The 16,740-nt window shown below is 40.3% G+C and overlaps 3 protein-coding genes across 6 annotated transcripts; 2 read left to right on the top strand and 1 right to left on the bottom strand.

Moving 5' to 3' along the window:
• The first annotated feature begins 29 nt into the window (after nucleotides 1-29).
• LOC103719409 (pentatricopeptide repeat-containing protein At3g29230-like) lies at nucleotides 30-3,414 on the top strand. 2 transcript variants are annotated; one of them, XM_039115180.1, is made up of 2 exons: nucleotides 30-2,232; nucleotides 3,097-3,414. In XM_039115180.1, the coding sequence occupies exon 1, from the start codon at nucleotides 294-296 to the stop codon at nucleotides 1,968-1,970; it is 1,677 nt and encodes a 558-aa protein (XP_038971108.1). In that variant the 5' UTR covers nucleotides 30-293; the 3' UTR covers nucleotides 1,971-2,232; nucleotides 3,097-3,414. The 2 variants fall into 2 exon arrangements, with proteins under 2 accessions (XP_038971108.1, XP_008806854.2); XM_008808632.3 differs by having other exon boundaries at nucleotides 3,074-3,414.
• LOC103719408 (pre-mRNA cleavage factor Im 25 kDa subunit 2) lies at nucleotides 3,231-12,504 on the top strand. Of its 3 annotated transcripts, none has more exons than XM_008808630.3 (8): nucleotides 3,510-3,672; nucleotides 3,760-3,847; nucleotides 6,567-6,612; nucleotides 9,578-9,671; nucleotides 9,794-9,867; nucleotides 11,212-11,298; nucleotides 11,396-11,506; nucleotides 11,983-12,504. In XM_008808630.3, the coding sequence occupies exons 1-8, from the start codon at nucleotides 3,600-3,602 to the stop codon at nucleotides 12,052-12,054; spliced, it is 645 nt and encodes a 214-aa protein (XP_008806852.1). In that variant the 5' UTR covers nucleotides 3,510-3,599; the 3' UTR covers nucleotides 12,055-12,504. The 3 variants fall into 3 exon arrangements, with proteins under 3 accessions (XP_008806853.1, XP_008806852.1, XP_008806851.1); XM_008808629.3 differs by having other exon boundaries at nucleotides 3,510-3,681; XM_008808631.3 differs by lacking the exons at nucleotides 3,510-3,672; nucleotides 3,760-3,847 and adding an exon at nucleotides 3,231-3,494.
• A 2,087-nt stretch (nucleotides 12,505-14,591) lies between these two features.
• On the bottom strand, nucleotides 14,592-16,400 carry LOC103719425 (WD repeat-containing protein RUP2). Its single transcript, XM_008808662.4, has one exon. The coding sequence runs from the start codon at nucleotides 15,983-15,985 to the stop codon at nucleotides 14,858-14,860; it is 1,128 nt and encodes a 375-aa protein (XP_008806884.2). The 5' UTR covers nucleotides 15,986-16,400; the 3' UTR covers nucleotides 14,592-14,857.
• Nucleotides 16,401-16,740: the final 340 nt, after the last annotated feature.

Below are 16,740 nucleotides of genomic sequence, written 5' to 3'. Positions count from 1 at the left end.
GCAGATTCGTTTCAAATTTTTGCCACCTTTAGGCCCGTGGAAAGCCGGCAGTGAGGGACGGGCGTGTCTTTCGCCGAAGGATGGCGAAGCGCAATGGCCGCTTCAAGATCTGTGTAGGTAGGTGAACGCCAGTCCTGCGGGGCTCGATCCAACGGTCGATATCGCGAAAGAAGATTAATCTTTCTTTCGTGCAAAAGATACAATCCGAAACCGGCAGTCAGCTGGTCTGGCCGCTTACCGAGTTCGCAGCGTCGGATACCAGAAACAAACCACGCCGAGGATCCCAATTTTTGATGCGTCGCGCTTCCTTGCCCATCGAACGGCGTCTCCCAGACCTCCTAGAGCACTGCAACTTCCAGCAGCTGAAGCAAATCCATGGCCTCCTCGTCACCTCCTCTCTCTCCCGAGGCCCCACCCTCTCCTCCCTCTTTCTCCGCCGCGCCACCGAGCTCGGCCGTATGGCTTACGCCGAGCTCGTCTTCTCCTCCGCCGGCGCCCTTCCCCACGTCCTTCTCTGGAACGCCATGATCCGAGGCTACGCCTACAATGGCCCCCACGAGAACTGCCTCCATTTGCTCGAGGAAATGCCTCAGCGAGGCCTGAAGCCTAATGAATTCACTTACCCGCATGTCTTAGTTGCATGCGCCCGCCTTGGAGACTCTAAGTTTGGGAAGAAGGTGCATTGCCGAGTTATCAAGGCTGGCTTCGATCTTGTCCCTTCGATTGGTAGTTCGCTGTTAAATTTTTATATAGAGATGGAACGATCTCGCCTTTTGGTTGGATCATTGGCCGACGGGCGGAAGGTTTTTGACGGTTTGGCGGACAAAACGATTGGACTGTGGAATCGGATGATATCGGAATATGTCGGTTTCGGTGACTTCGGGTCTGCAAGGAGGCTCTTTGACGAAATGCCGGAGAGGGACGTGGTATCATGGAATGCGATGCTTTCGGGCTACGTGAGAGCCATGGACGTAGAGAGCGCGAAAGACTTATTCCAAATGATCCCAGCGAAGAACGTCGTGTCTTGGACGTCCATGATCAGAGCTTTAGCTGATTCGGGCGATTTTAGAGCAGCAAGGAGATTGTTTGACGAGATGCCAGTGAGGAATGTGGTATCTTGGAATTGCATGCTTTCGAGCTACACCCGTCATGGAAGATTTCAGCAGGCATTGGATCTCTTCCATAAGATGCAGGCAGATGGAGTTGTTCCAGATGGCTTCACATTTGTTTCAGCTTTATCAGCTTGTGCTCATCTCGGAGCTTTGGAGATCGGAAAATGGATTCATTTCAACCTTATAAGAGACAGGCTTCAATCTGGAGCTATAGTGGGGACTGCACTGGTAGAAATGTATGCCAAGTGCGGTGACATTGATAGAGCATTTATAATCTTCATCAAGATGGTCAAGAAGGATGTGTTCTGTTGGAATGTAATGATTAAAGCGCTCGCAGTTCATGGAAGGGTGGCAGATGCTATGAAACTCTTTGCACTAATGAAAAGAGAAGGACTTTTGCTCAATGACTTCACATTTATGAGTGTGTTGTTCGCTTGTAGTCATGGAGGGTTTGTCGAAGAGGGTCGCCAAATCTTTGATTCTATGGAGCGAGACTTCAAGATTGAGCCAAGAATCGAACACTACGGGTGTTTAGTTGATCTGCTCTGCCGTAATGCTCAGTTGGAAGAAGCACAACAAGTGATAAAAGAGATGCCTTATGAGCCTGATGTTGCTGTGTGGGGAGCTCTGCTTGGTGGTTGTAGAACAAGGAATGATCTTAGATTGGCGGAGAAGGCGATGGAAAGAATTGCAGAATTGGAAGTCGACGAGGGCGGAGTTTACGCCCTTGTATCAAATATGTATGCTGCTTCCAGTGAATGGAATGAGGCACTGAAGGCAAGACAGAAGATGGAGCAGAGAGGAATTCAGAAGAGCAGAGGATGTAGCAGCATTCTTGAGGCTGCTGATGTGAGATAGTGGCCATGGATGTTGCATAGCACAATAGAACAACTGAACAAGCTGAACCACATAAGCATGGTCAGTGCAGTGGCAATGAAGTACTAGTTCAAGTTATGTAAAGCTGCTGGAATTATGGTGACAAATTGAGGAATGTGTTTGGGAGTTGAGGAATGAGCAAAATCAGCTGAAAGATTTGTTAGCAGAAAGGGCTATTATAATTTATCAGAAAGTATTGCAGGTGAAGCTGTGGAGAGTCCTATTGCACGAGTTTGGTGCAAAGGTTTGGGCAAGAGATTTTGATTTATCCTTTTTTTTGTTGCATTTAGTTGATTTTTTGAAGCTCTAAAAAAGAAACATGCAAGATGCAACATTTTTTTCAATTAAAAGTTTGACATAAAGAACTCCAAGAACATTTGCCACAAAACTAATGAGGAATCTATGTATCCAAGCGGACATCCTATTGTTTCTTGTTCACAGTTATGTAAATAGAGACATCTCATCTCACTTTTTATTTTTTTAAAGAATGCATATGTAAATACCCAACACATGGATGTTGCAAGTAAAGCTGATTATGGGCCAAGCTTGGGCATAGAAAATATCAAATTTTACATAAGCGCAGCTCCAAGCCCAATAAAAAATGAATAGAGTTTAGGCTTGAGGCTTAGCCTGTGATTATATGCAAGTTTCTCTATATGTTTTCATACATTTGATTCACATGATTGCTTGTATTCAAGGAAGTAAGTTGAGGGAAGCTAAAACATCATGGGATTCCTATGACTAGTCAATAGTCATGGATCAGAAATGCAACGGTATGCTCACACAAGGCGTGGAATATATGAAAACGAAAGGAAAGTACATTTTTTTTCTTCCCCAATCTTTTACTAGGCACCTCTTGAATTAAAATATCAACAAAAATTCTTAAAATTCATGGTCATTCTTTAGGACATGATTTTGCTGCTTCTACTGTAAAAAATAATCAAAAAATTGGATTTTATATTTTATTCTAAAATCATTTTTTAATTTTTCAGAAATACATTTTGGATAACATAAATATTATCAAATACTTATTTTTTAGAATTAGTTTTTATTTTAAAGAAAAAAAATATTTTGTTGTTAAGCAGCAGCAAACATGTTGATGGTGCAGCCAAGGACTCTAAAATTTGAAATCCGACCAATTCGCCGGCCCGAAAGTGAACCTGGTTTACGCCCGATTCAGTAGGGTCGAGCGCAGGCGTAGCGGGCAGCGGCGCTATTTTTGTTTCGAAGGGCAGGCTCGGGCGCCGGCTCAGGCCCCATCCCCTGATAACCGACATCGTCGTCGCACTATTTATTTGCTTTCACGCAGAGAGAGGCTTCTACGAGGCGACACAGCTTCCTCTTCTTCTAGTTTCTTCGGCGGCCGTCCGACCAGGAGGAGCCCAAGATGCCAACCTCTATGGCTGTGAACATGTACCCGCTCGCGAACTACACGTTCGGGACGAAGGAGCCCAAGATGGAGAAGGACACCTCCGTCGCCGATCGCCTTGCTCGCATGAAGGTCAAGTAAGCCCACTCAAAACCCCAAGATCTCCTCAAACCCTATGTTGCTTTTCCTTCTTCCCTTTTTTTTTCCCTGAGGATTCACGGAAACCCTAGTCGAATCCGGCGATGCGATCCGGCTGCTTGGTTTCGGTTGTTGTACGATTCTATGAGGGTTTGGATGTCCGGAATAAAGCTTTGGGTAATGAGGGTAAAACCCTAAAACCATGAATGTTTCTTCTTTCTCTTTTTCATTTTGATTCTTTAAATTGATAGCGATTGGTTTTAGTTCATCAAAAAAAGAGGAAAGGAGACATGGAAGCGATTTGGCTAGCTGGCGTGAAAAGTGCTTCTTTTGTTCCGAATGGTTTGACGAGGTTAAAACCCTAAAACCATCATTTTTCTTTTCCTTTTTTTTTTGATATCGATGGATTTTGTTTAAAAAATAGGGTAAAGGGAGAAATGGAAGTGACCTAGCTAGTCCAAAATAATTTCTTTGGATTTTTGTGGTGGAAATGAGGGATCGCATTGATGTTTTGTTATCTGAGTGTATCATGTCAAGGTGGAAAAAGTGCATCAAACTGTGTGAAGAAGAAAATTCCCACGTTAGGACAGTTACCCAGGTGAAGAAATCGGAGGAAGGAACAGGAAGAGGAGCTTCACGGGTATTACAAGTGAATTCTGTACCACTTTTCCAGAACAAGATATGTGGTTGCCTTGTTGAATGCTTGTGACTATGAAGAGTTGAGGTTGTAAAATGGCGAGATTGAATGCTTACTTTGACATTAGGTCTTATGGTTTTACTTGTTTACAGCACTCTTGTTGAGGCTTGATTTGGTCAAATAACAAGAAGTGAATGAAATAATGGTAATCATAATTTATTTGGTACAAAGTATTTCTGATGGTGTTACCAAACTGCTTTAGAAGGCTTGTAAAGGAATTCACATTAAATCGCCATTTGCTGAATCTGTTACATGTGCGCATGTCTGTGCATTTCTATACACATATTTGATCGTGAAATTAAGAAAAAGGTTGAGGATTATCTGAGGTTTGCTCATCAATTGCGGATGACCAGTGCCCGAATATCTCTTGGGATGCCCATCAGATGGGTAGTATGCCTCTCATTATTGAGTTCAACATATATAGCATGGAGATGGGTGCCTTCATTGCAAACAGCATAAACCTTTTCAGTATATCACAGACTCTCAAGTGTAATATTTATACCATATATTGTTTGTCTTGGTAGTGTAGATACCTATTTTCAAGATCTTAACATGTGATGCACCTGCCAATTCAAAGGAAGGTAAAGCAGGAGCTGATACATGCACCCATATAGCTTGGTAATATACTATCTTTTCTTTGTTTATGGAAGGAGAGGAAAGAGTACAATTTGTTGAAGATCGGAGTCAGTTTATTATTACACTCTTGGATGGGCAGAAAGGTTGGGCTCGTAAATGATCCACTCAAATGTCCCACTTTTTCCCCCCCCAATTTCATGTAAACCTTGGAGGATGATTGAGGATAAATAAAGGAAATCCATCTCTGTCATTACAGAATGCTGAATATGACAAATTGTTGGAATGCTTTTCCTTTTATTGGCTGCTTTTGAAACCATATCTTATTTTGTTTGGCCATTTCTAGAAGAAGGTGTCTCGGAGAATGGAGCTTGCTCGGGAAGAAAAATGACATAGTGTCCTTCCTTATTTGCTCTTTTCTCCACTGGTTTAGAGATGCCTCATCATCATCATTTGGAGCTTTAAATATTTATAGCTGTTGCATCTCACTCCAGTGACTGGATAAGCCTTAGTTATAAGAGAGGCTGAATCTGATTTGGATTTGTAGATGAAACTGAGAGTTTCCATTCTATAGTATGCTTGTGTATCGTGTAGGTGATACAGGCTTCAATGTCCAGATAGCTGGAACTTGCTTGGTGATAAAAGCAAGTGTATGTCAAACTTGCCCATCTTACATATTATAAAGGATACTTTTAGCATGTACTGCATCAGAAATAAAAATAATTATGAGAAAGGATTCTATGGTGCTCTAGAATTATATATGAGCCTTTAATAAACTCTAACAAAATGCCTAACTCACAGCTGGTATGGTGCATTCTCATTGCTCTCTTTACAATATTTATTTTTTTGTATGTGTATGTGTATGTGTGTCTGTGTGATGAAATATGCCATTAAATGAAGCAATTAGAGAGTTTTTTCCGAGCTGCTGTGGCATTGCTCTAAACTCTAATAACATTTCTTGGAATAGTAAAGGTATTTTCCATAAGAAATGGTAAGAGCCTGGTGAAAATATTATATGATTTTTTCAATTTTGCGAGCCGGCAGTTAATAGGTAGTCGTATAGTGTAGGTATCCCAATGTGTGGAACAACTGTAACTTCTCATAGTGAGTCAAGGTCGCCCTTCTTGCATTCAGATGCTGCAATCCTGTAAATCTTCCTTCTTCTAATAGGGAATATGTATGGCCGCCTTCATTATACATTTCCATATTTCACCCACTTTCTCCAATTATCTAACCATAATCTTTCTACCTTGCACACATCTATAACTATCTATTATGGTCTATATTTTGCTTCCACTTTGCTCCCTAGCATCTTTTGTACTTGGTTGTTATGCAAATTCGGAGCTAAAGATATATCAAGCTTGGACGACTTAAACTGATACAATATCTATATCTCATGTGAGACTTTTCCAGAGTGTTTATTTATTATTTTAAATGATTCTTTAGTTATTAAATGTCAAAATCAGTTACTGTACTTGAACTTGATTTCACTTTGGCTGGGATTTTGAATCATGGATATGATATTTTGGTTCATCTGGATATCGGTCACCAACCAAGATGACCAGTGTCTTGTCCTTTAAAACTTTGAGATAAAAAAACTCTTTGATGCATCTATTGGTAGTTGTAATGTTTATGTTTCTTTGTTTTGAAAATTTGGGGACGTCAAAGAATTTGATGAGTGGATGTTTAATTGAATGGCTAAAGGGGACAAAATTACACAGAGTTTTTTTTTTATAAAAATTTAGCACCATCATACAAGATTTGATTGGCTCCTTTTTTTTTTCTTTTTGGTGGATGTCAGCTATATGAAAGAAGGCATGCGGACGAGTGTTGAGGCGATATTACTGGTAATACGCTGCACATGTGTCGTTATTTGATCTGATATTACTTTCCCCCCAGTTTTCAGTACTTATTTTCATCATGTAACCTTCTATTTTATTTATCAATGATCATGCTAATTAGCCAAAATGTTAACAACTTAGGGCGCATTCGCTGTTCCTTTGAAGAAATCCTTTTGTGACTTTTTCTTAAAAAATTGTGTTTGGCAATATCTCAAAGTGTCTACAAGAAGCAGGAGTTTTTTTAAAAAAAAGAAGACTTTTTAGGAGAAGCTAGAAACACTAACTTCTATTTTGTTCTTTGCAAGATTGTTCCTTGACTTTCAATCATGGAAGGCTCATCTGTAAAAAGTAGTTTTTACAATATCTGATTTCTAAATGCGAAATTGATCAAAAAGTAATTCTTATTTAAAAACTTAAAAAATGTGAGTTTTAAGAGCGACTTTTAAAAAAGATGAAGCAACATCAATGTAGATATGGAGTGAAATATCAGTGATCCATATTGTCAGCTTATATATGTTTTTTCTGATGATGTTAATACAGGCTGAATTTTGTGGTTGAACTTAGGCCCTGTTTGGATGCATAGGGGAGGAGAAAAGAAAAAAAGGAAATGAGAGAAGAGAAAAGAAAAGAAAACAAGGGGATCTTGAACTCAAGAAAAGACAATAGAAATGAAAAAAATTGGAATGGAAGGGATAAGAAGAGAAGCGAGTTTTTCCTTTCAGAATTCTACTTTTGGAGAGATTAATAGGGGGAGTTGGAGAGAAATCATATCTCACCATCTCTTCTCTTCTCTCTTGACCTACCATCCAAATGAGGCATATTAAATTTTTCTTCTTTACTCTCTTTCTTATATTTCTAACCAAACGAGAAAAAAATGGTTTCTCTTCTATTCTCTCCTAAACAAACGGAGGAAATGTCTTCTATCCTCTTTTCTCCTCTTCAATTCTCTCAATCCAAAAAAGGGCCTTAATGATTTTAAGATTGGTTTGGATTCAGGGATGTATGGCATGTATAGCTTGCCTGCCTGCATCACTGGAATGGGCAAGTTATACAAGCCATGCATGTTTAATTCATAGAAACTTTGCATCTGACTGCCATGTTTTACATGTATCAGATGCTTGTAGATATAAACCAGACTTGTATATTGTGTTCTGTCAACACGTCATGTTCATGAAGCAAACCTGGTAATTCAACAAATAACAAACTTATATCTTTCCCATGGAAAAAAAGATTGCATCTTAATTTTTGATCTTACCAAAGCCAAGTTTGATGGAGGAAGGCATAGTGAACCAGACATAAGAATTAAATAATGAACTGGTAAGAATTGTCAATAAGAGAAACAAGGAAGAAAAACAACAAAAACAACTTGTATGGTCAGTTGAATCATTCAAAAATCAATTTCATCCTTTGCATCAGTAGCTTTATAAACTTTAACAAGGTTGCAAAGTGATAAAGCTGCTAGCAGCCTACAAATATAGTCACTGAGTACCTAACTTTAGTGATACCTCTGATTAGGAATTAGCTGGTAGCACATAACCATGCACTTTCTGACATCGTATGTCTCCCATTTCTCTTGTAGTTTCCTTGTCGTGTTTCGTCATTCTCATCATCTCACTATAGGATTTGCCGACAACACTAATGTAAAGGATAAGACACCAATCTGAAGAACAAAGCCTTGTTGAAATACTTTATCATGTTAGACTCATGCCCTATTTTAAATTTCTCTTTATTTTTTAGATCTAAAATAAGCATAATAAGTGTTTTGAATGTTTACGAAATTATGAAGTTTTTGCATATTTTTTTATTTATTATAATTTCTAAAATTTTTATAATGGAATGTCTGAAACATGGAAATAAAAAGATAATTTGGGGTTTGGTTTTGCTCCTTTGAGGTTGCAAAGGTTCTGAAGCTCAAATATATGCTGTTTGATTGACCTACCTAGTGCTGGCTTGTGTTATTGCATAGTGGTTGTTAAGAAATACATTTACAAGAGGGAAAATTTGATTTAACCAATGATGCGCAAGAGAGTTTATGATGGATGAAAAGATGTTGTTTCTTTATGTTGGTGGAGGATTTTGGCCTTGGCCTTGTTGGAGGCTTATCTTTTCTTCTTGTTACATTTAGAACAATATCCTTTTTTCAGCCTCAAGTTTGACTCTTTTTTTGCCAAACATTTCTAGAATAGTTTTCTCGTCTTGCTTGAGAAGTTTGCTTTGGTTAGCCATCTGTCAAAATCTCTGGTTTATGCAGTTTAGATTAGTTGGTTTCAATGCAAATCAAGATCTTTATCATATGAACATTCAAGGAGGTGTAACTTGTTGCCTTGGAAAATTCTCATATCTGTCAGCAATTTTTGTATAGGGTTCCATTAGCATTTACAAATGATATTCATTAGTTCCACATCTTTTATATTGATTGTAGTGCTCTCTGGCAGATTGACTTATCTGAAAGAGCACTCCAAGTAGGCTTATCCTTGTTGGCTTTTCATTGTCTGCCTGCCTCTAAATGCAATTTCTGTCTTTTCTTCTTACAGCTTTCAATATCTTTTCTGTATTTCTTGTCATAATGATATTATTTCCGACAGTTTACTTCAAGAAGTTAATTGTTTAGACAAGCCTTGGCTGAGAACACTCTACCATGTATAGCTGCCTTTAAGTTTTTTTTTTTTAAAATAATTTCTTTCTTTTTAATATGAAAATGAGAAACATTTAAAGGGGCTAAGTTAATGTTTATCTGCTTTCGATTGTTTCCTTTCTAAAGTCCATGTAATCCTTACAGTGGCATGACATACTTGAGGTGCATGCAAGTTAGAGATGTGACCTGGTTTATATTGTCATTTCCTTGAAATGGAATTCACACCTATAATCGCTGAAATTCTTATTCTGTGGATGCTTTTCCTTGGCCATCCTCAGGATTGCAGTATAAAAAATTCTAGGAACTTTATTCCTTCACCTGGCTTATGACCTGCAGGTACAGGAGCACAACCATCCTCATATACTGTTACTGCAAATAGGAAATACATTTTGTAAACTTCCTGGTGGACGTTTGAAGCCTGGAGAGAATGGTAGGATGTTGTCTTGTGATATCATATTTCTAATTCTTGAACTTCTGCAGAGCTACTTAAACAACGTTTTTACACAAAGTCTGAAAATTTCTAATCCTGATCGCATGTGACTTTCTTCATAGAAATTGAGGGTTTGAAACGGAAGCTGTCTAGCAAACTTGGTGCCAACTCACCTTCCTTCCAGCAAAATTGGCAGGTACTTATGTGAATGTGCATTCTTTTTCCATCAGCAGATGGCACTTTATTGGAATTTGGTGCAAATAGAATGGTAAAAAGAGGTTTGACCTTATTTTAGCTAGGTTATGTGCTCAGATATGTTCGTATTCTCCATGGGCATTATAATGTGATCTTTTATGCCATTTTTCTCTCCATGGGCTTGCTGCGATATTAATATATTCCATAAAATAGTAGGTGCCAGTGAAGTGATAGCTGTCCAATCCCTCTCATGCTTATTTTTGCAAGGACAAATAGTGAGGATTTTGGTTTCCTGTAGGCTACAATGAGGACATCCCCTTAGTGATCTGAATACCTGTGCATACTGATTCATACCAGCTATACTGTACGTCCTTTGAAACCTAACTATATTAACACATGTATTCTCACCTCTTGTTTGCTGCGCTGGCAAAAATAGGCTTACCATGTATCATTACAATACCATAAGGTACAGTTACAGGTACAAACCTCCTCTTTACCTTTTCTTGCCAAATCCAGCTTCGAAACCTTCTCCTCTCCTGGCTGTTAAGTTTGTTTATTCTGTGATGATTGCTAGCTAAATTTGCAACTTTCAAGGAAATCTAAGATTTAATGTGCCAACTACAGATTCTCCCTTTAAACTTTGTTGATGATGGTGTTTAACGCAACAAAGTAATTATTCCTGTTTTGGATTTCCAAATATAAATAGGGTGATTTTTCTTAATATTCCGGCAACATCCTTTTTTTCAAGATATGGAAATTTGTCACATTAGGGTAATGTAAAAATTAAAAAGGTTTCAAAACCCTTTGTTCTGATGCATCTTAGAAAGGCATTAAATGATTTTCAGTCGAAGGAATGCAAGTTCAATGAAGTGCCTTGTTGTTTCTTCCAGTTAAGTCATGTCTCTTTCTTTGTTTTGCATGCATGCACACCTGTGTGTGTGCATGTGCATGCCTAGTTTTGGAGGGTTTTTTTTTTTTTTTTGTCGGGGTGGGGCGGGGGGACCTCATGTCTTTGAAACTCCTTCCATGTGAGTTTTAACAACTGATATCATGACCCTCTAAGCGTTGCATAGTTGCCTAATATATATTATTAGGCTGAAGTCTTTCGGAATCGCAAGTGTAAGTTTCTTCCAACACCTTTGAAAGTTCAAATTGTACTTTTTCTGCAGGTGTCAATTTAAGTTTGTAATCTGTAGCAAACTGCTACATAGAATACAGTAATATTTCTTTGAATTGCTAGGACCTATGGATTTTGGATGGCCAATATATTTAGATATGAGATGTAAACTCATCCAAAGAACCTTGTATGATGGTGAATTCAATGGTCATTTTTTGTCACTTGTAGATTGGAGAGTGTGTTGCTGTGTGGTGGAGGCCAAACTTTGAAACAGCAATGTACCCGTATTGTCCTCCTCATATCACCAAGCCCAAGGTGAATTGCATCACAGCTTCAAAGTTCTACTGAGAATTTTTATGTCTGTTGTTACAATTTTTGGTGCTTTTAACTGATTATATATTTCTATTTGCAGGAGTGTAAGAAGCTTTTTCTTGTTCACCTGCCAGAAAGAGAATTCTTTGCTGTTCCCAAAAACTTGAAGTTGCTTGCTGTTCCATTGTTTGAACTGTATGACAATGTTACGGTATGAACTTTCCAATATAAACTAAACTTTTAGATGCTTGTTTTCTGATTGCCTCAGTAGCTAGCATGTGACATCTCCTGCGGCCATTTCTTTAGACTGCCCTGCTGTGTTAGGAATTAACTACTACTTGAAACATCAATACAATTTTATTTGTTCATCCCCTCTTTCTTTTCCCACCTGAAAGCTATATTTCTAATTGTCTGCTATTCATTTAATTTGTTAGGTACATTTCAAATATCACTTAATCAGGAAAATTTTGGCTTATTCTATCAAAACAGACAAGTCTTTGTTATTGTATTCTGCCTTGTAGGCTTATTTATTATTGTAAACACTAATACAAAGCCTTTTTATAAGTCTAGAACAGATTGGTAGCTACATTTTTCACTGGTAGTCTGCTTTTTTAATGTTCTGTAATGCTAGTCATGATCCGAGAATCTGGTACTATGCTTAAAACTTGCCATTTCAAATGTATGCAGAGATACGGACCTGTTATCTCAACCATTCCACAACAGTTATCAAGGTTCCAGTTCAACATGGTTAGTTCGTGAAGATGGTAGGCTAGTTTCATGGTAGAGTTCTGGATTGACTGATCCTCAGGACCTTCAAAATGTGCATGCTGCAACAAGATGAATGAAGCTAGTCCAACGTAACTTGAACCCCTTTGCTTAATTTATTGTCTATTTTCCTGTGTAAACAAATAGAACTGGTTCATCCATGCATGGGATTTTTTTCTTTTATCTGTAAGCTTGACATTGGCAGCTGGACTTGCGAGTCATCATCTTGTAGCCTAGAAAAAAGATTGGCTCATCTCTAGTTCCCAAAACCCTTAGTAAACAGTTCATTTATTGAGCTGATGTTAGGTTAGAGAATACGGAAGAGAACCGAAACAGGTGAGAGACAGAGATGGCTATTGTATGTCGAAGCTTACGCGTCGGTACTGGTATCTTTGCTTACACCACCATCCCGCATGGTGCAATATAATGAAAAAGTTTGTCACATCTGCCCATGTTTTCATCTCATGCTGATTTGCATGGTTTTTGATACAGGAGACTTGCTAAATGTTTAATCATGATGGGGTAAATTTTGAGTGAGAGCAAATGCACTACAAATCCAGTAGGATAGATATTTCTATATATTTTTTTAAAAAAATTGTAATTATTTTATGCAGTTAATTTGATTTGTCTAAGATGTGTGAGCTATATTTATGTTCTCTTCAACTGTTTTTTTTTTTTTCCGATGCCTGTAGTTACATCATTTCAGGGCACCATGTTAGGTCCATTTTGGAGGTAAAAGAGATCATATTCAAAGCTTTTTGGCGATGGACACTTGGAAAGGGTGGACAATTAGCTAGAGCAGCAGGTGCTGTAGCGAAACTGATTGCAAAAGAGGGTAAATCGGCCACATTAAGATTACCATCTGGGGAGGTCCGTTTGATATCCAAAAACTGCTTAGCAGACAAGTGGGTAATGTTGGGGTGAACCAAAAAGCGTCCTAGTAAGAGGAGTAGTTATGAACCCTGTAGACCATCCCTATGGGGGCGGTGAAGGGAGAGTTCCAATTGGTAGAAAAAAATCCACAACTCCTTGGGGTTATCCTGTGCTTGGAAGAAGAAGTAGGAAAAGGAAAAAATATAGTGATAGTTTTATTCTTCGTCGCCGTAAATAGGAATATTGAAAATCGAATTTTTGAGAACTTTATATTTGAAAATAGAAAGAGAAACCATCGCTCCTGAAAGGGTGCGGACTGTATCTGCTGAGCTTACGCAATCCCCCTTTGTGTTGTTATCGCTTCAATTTCCTAATGGGCCGCAGTGATCGAATCGAAGCGTTGTGCTACCAGACCTTCATACTGATTTCGTTAGATAAGGTTCAATAGGATTACAAATGTGGTGTATGTTTTAGGTTCATCTGTATATTATATTTAGACAATTTTAACTAGCCCTTCAGGACCCTATGCTGAGCTCTTTTTTTTTAAAAAAAAAAATACTACTAAGAATGTTTTTACATGTAAATGTCGAAAGGGAAATGTTGAGGCTAAATTTAGTGTAACCTAAAAGGGAAGCTCATACTTCTCCAAATGAGCAGTATTGGATAATATTGGGCACATAGTCCAAAATTTGAGATCCTGAACATTATCTTCTAGGTGGTTTCGATATATCTTAGAGACTCCGGATTGGTGGTCCACTGGCCTTTGCCGGTGGTCAAGTTGCTCAAGTAGTATTCCGTCAATTTATTGGAATAGATCAATGGGACTGTCCTGGTGGGCTTTATTGGGATGTGGGACCTTCGACACGTACATGATGAGGCACTGATTGGAAGGAAACTTGATAATTACCATCTGTAAGCATAGACGTGAAAAAGAAAAGAGATTGCTCCATCCACATAGATCCAAATTGGAAATTCCATTAGGAAAAGAAAACAAAAACAAATCGATTTGCCTTCACACTAAGTCAGTAAGAGCCGTAGATTGAGATTTAATTTGGTATTCGGATGTGTTTGATCGCATGGGGCTAAAGCACATGCAGTGCAAAGTCGCTTGTAACTCCAGTTTTCGTACTTCATCCAAGAGCCAAAGGAGATTTGATCTAAAAAAAAAAAAAAACAAGGGAGCTGATATGGTGGCTGAAACAATTAATTTGTACATTGGATGAGATGATATGTAGTTCTGGAAACATGCAATGTAGCTTATGTACCCATCTATTTTAATATTTAAGCACTCATCATAAAAGGATAGCATATATTCCATGGACCTGGAAACAATTATTGCAAAAATGAAGCAGGAAGTAGGAAACTCAGTAAAACGTAAAGATACTGCCGTACAATGGTTCATATCCCAGTGCATTATAACATCCATATTTGGGCACGTAACTCAACCTGGAGCCGCACGACAATCCCCTCAGCTGGAAACTTTCTTTCCTGCTTCATTGATTCACAGCGAAACACAGTCCGTAACTACAAGGAAGAGAGTGGGACAAAATTTTTCAGATGGCAGCCATGCAGGTCCTCTCCTGCACCTAGGGTTTTTTTGGCCTCCAAAGCAATGCCAGAATAACATGGATCCAAATCAACTACTGCGAAATTTCATGGTTAGTAACCAGAAGTTTGGCTCACAGGATTTTTCATAATTGTTAGATTAAATCAGATTTTCCATAATTGTTCAGGTCAGTTTGGCTACAAAACCTCTCATCTTTTGCAGAAAGTTCTAATGACAAGCTCCTAAAGTTAGTTCCATGATGCCATTAACAAATCATCTAAACATCTATCTTCTCCTAAATTCACCATTTTTTATTGCTTTTTCTCAAACAGTTATCTTTGGAGGAAAGGGGAAAGGAAAAAAGAAAAAGATATTCAGTCATAGCCGGGCTTCCTTCCTCTTGCTGACGAACGCCTTCAGCACCCCATCCGAACCCCCGGCCACCAGCATCCCCTCCCGTTCCCCCGGCGTCTGCCTCCAGCTGACGGCGCTAACGAAACCCCGGTCCGCATCGGCCCGGTCCCCCGCCCACCGGCTCACCCAGACCGGCTCCCCCCACCGGAGGTCGTATACGAACACCTCGCCGCTCTCCGACCCGCTCCCCACCAATCCCCCTTCCCTCCATACCGACAACCCCACAAAGCTCCGTTTGTTTACGTGCCCTCTGAAGACCCTCACCTCCCTCCCCTCCTCCCAACTCCACAGCCTATGGGTCCCATCCGTCCCCGACGTCACCACCCTCCCTCCGCCGCCGGCGGTGGCGAACCTAACATACGTCACCGCCCGGCCGTGCCCCCCTAAAACCGCCACCGGCCCCGCAGCCGCAGCCGTCGCCCGAATATCGTACACATACGCATGTCGGTCGGCGCTCCCGACGCCGATCCACGGCCCGCCCCCCGGGTCGAACTCCACGCCGCAGACTGCTCCGCCGGCTTTCGCTGCCCACACGCTGCCGCCATTGCACCTCCGATCCCATATATGCGCAGTGCCATCGTCTGAACCCGACGCGCAGAGCTCCCCATTGATCGAATAGTCTATGCTCCACACTCGCCGGCCGTCATGCTCGTCGCGTTCGAAAATCGCGACGCGGCGCTCGACGTCGTACTCGGTCACAACGCCGTCGTAGTCGCCCGAACCGATGATGCGACCGCCGGAATCGGGCTGCCACCGGAGGCTGCTTAGCTTGGCCGGCGTGCAGATATAGAATTTGCAGGCGGTGGAGTGGTCGGAAAAGCTCGTCGTCAGATTGCATCCGTGTGGTGATGGTAAAGAGCTGAGAGCATAGATTCTTATCTTTCTAGAGATGCCACCGGTGGCTAAAAGGTGGCCGGTGGGGTCAAACTCGATGGCGCCGATGACGTCGGAGACTTCTCTTGTGGTTGAAGGGGAGATGATGGTGGCGAGGTGGAAGTCCCATTCACAGCGAGCTCTGTCTTCGGCCGTCTCTTCTTCATCTTCTTGGTTTGAATCATTGTTGGAGTTGGAGATTCTGGAGTTGATGTTCATTGCCCGTTCATAAGAAGGATGGGGCCTTTGAACAAGATTTTATGGAGCTGAGGGCCAATGGGAAGTGGTCGAGGGACGCCGTTTGGGAGGTTTGGTTGAAAATTATGCAAACGGCAGCTACATGTCCTAATTGAATATTTATTACGGGAAATTACTTTCCCGTCCCTCAAAAGACCCCGCTGGAACAAGAGGTCCCGGTTGATCCAAAAACAAACTTCCGGTCCACCGCTTCATGGATCGCTCGAACGAGAATCGCTCATTTTGCGCGAAAGAATGGAATAACTCACCTTTGTTATCGAAAATAATAGATGGTAAGAAAACTTATCAGCTGAGGCGTGTTGTCACTGTTTTTAAAAGTAGAATGCGCCTTTCAAAGAATGAATTTCGGTGTAGCAGATCATTGCGATCGATCCTTCAGGATACAGCGGCCGAAGGAAGAGAAAGATATGGATGTGATGCTAATCCTCTAATCTGATAGGGTTTAAAAAGAGAAGAAAAAGGTGTTTTTTCAAAGGATTACATGATGTTTACCAAGAGTCAAAACCAAAACAAGCCAGACTCAAGCCCAACTCTCGTGCAGAGGAGGGGTCCCCCCTTGCACATAATGATCAAGTGTGAACCCATTTCCGAATCGAATCTGCCAATATTGCCTTAGGCCTCCAAGGGACTCGTGCACGCATGGGATACTTACTTTTTTTGCTTCACCAAGTTAAAAAGGTTGAAGAATATATAAAGATCATTTGAGTTTCATCTTT

This window comes from Phoenix dactylifera, chromosome 17, assembly GCF_009389715.1.
Source record: "Phoenix dactylifera cultivar Barhee BC4 chromosome 17, palm_55x_up_171113_PBpolish2nd_filt_p, whole genome shotgun sequence".
NCBI lineage: Eukaryota > Viridiplantae > Streptophyta > Magnoliopsida > Arecales > Arecaceae > Phoenix > Phoenix dactylifera.
This window is presented reverse-complemented; position numbering and strand designations above follow the sequence as displayed.

Bases quoted from the DNA above. Each gene is read 5' to 3' on its own strand.
- LOC103719409 (XM_039115180.1), top strand. From the start codon at position 294: ATGCGTCGCGCTTCCTTGCCCATCGAACGGCGTCTCCCAGACCTCCTA.
- LOC103719408 (XM_008808629.3), top strand. From the start codon at position 3,600: ATGCGATCCGGCTGCTTGGTTTCGGTTGTTGTACGATTCTATGAGGGT. The intron at 11,299-11,395 runs GTGAATTGCATC...TTCTATTTGCAG, and splicing joins CTCATATCACCAAGCCCAAG to GAGTGTAAGAAGCTTTTTCT. The intron at 11,507-11,982 runs GTATGAACTTTC...AAATGTATGCAG, and splicing joins AACTGTATGACAATGTTACG to AGATACGGACCTGTTATCTC.
- LOC103719425 (XM_008808662.4), bottom strand. From the start codon at position 15,985: ATGAACATCAACTCCAGAATCTCCAACTCCAACAATGATTCAAACCAA.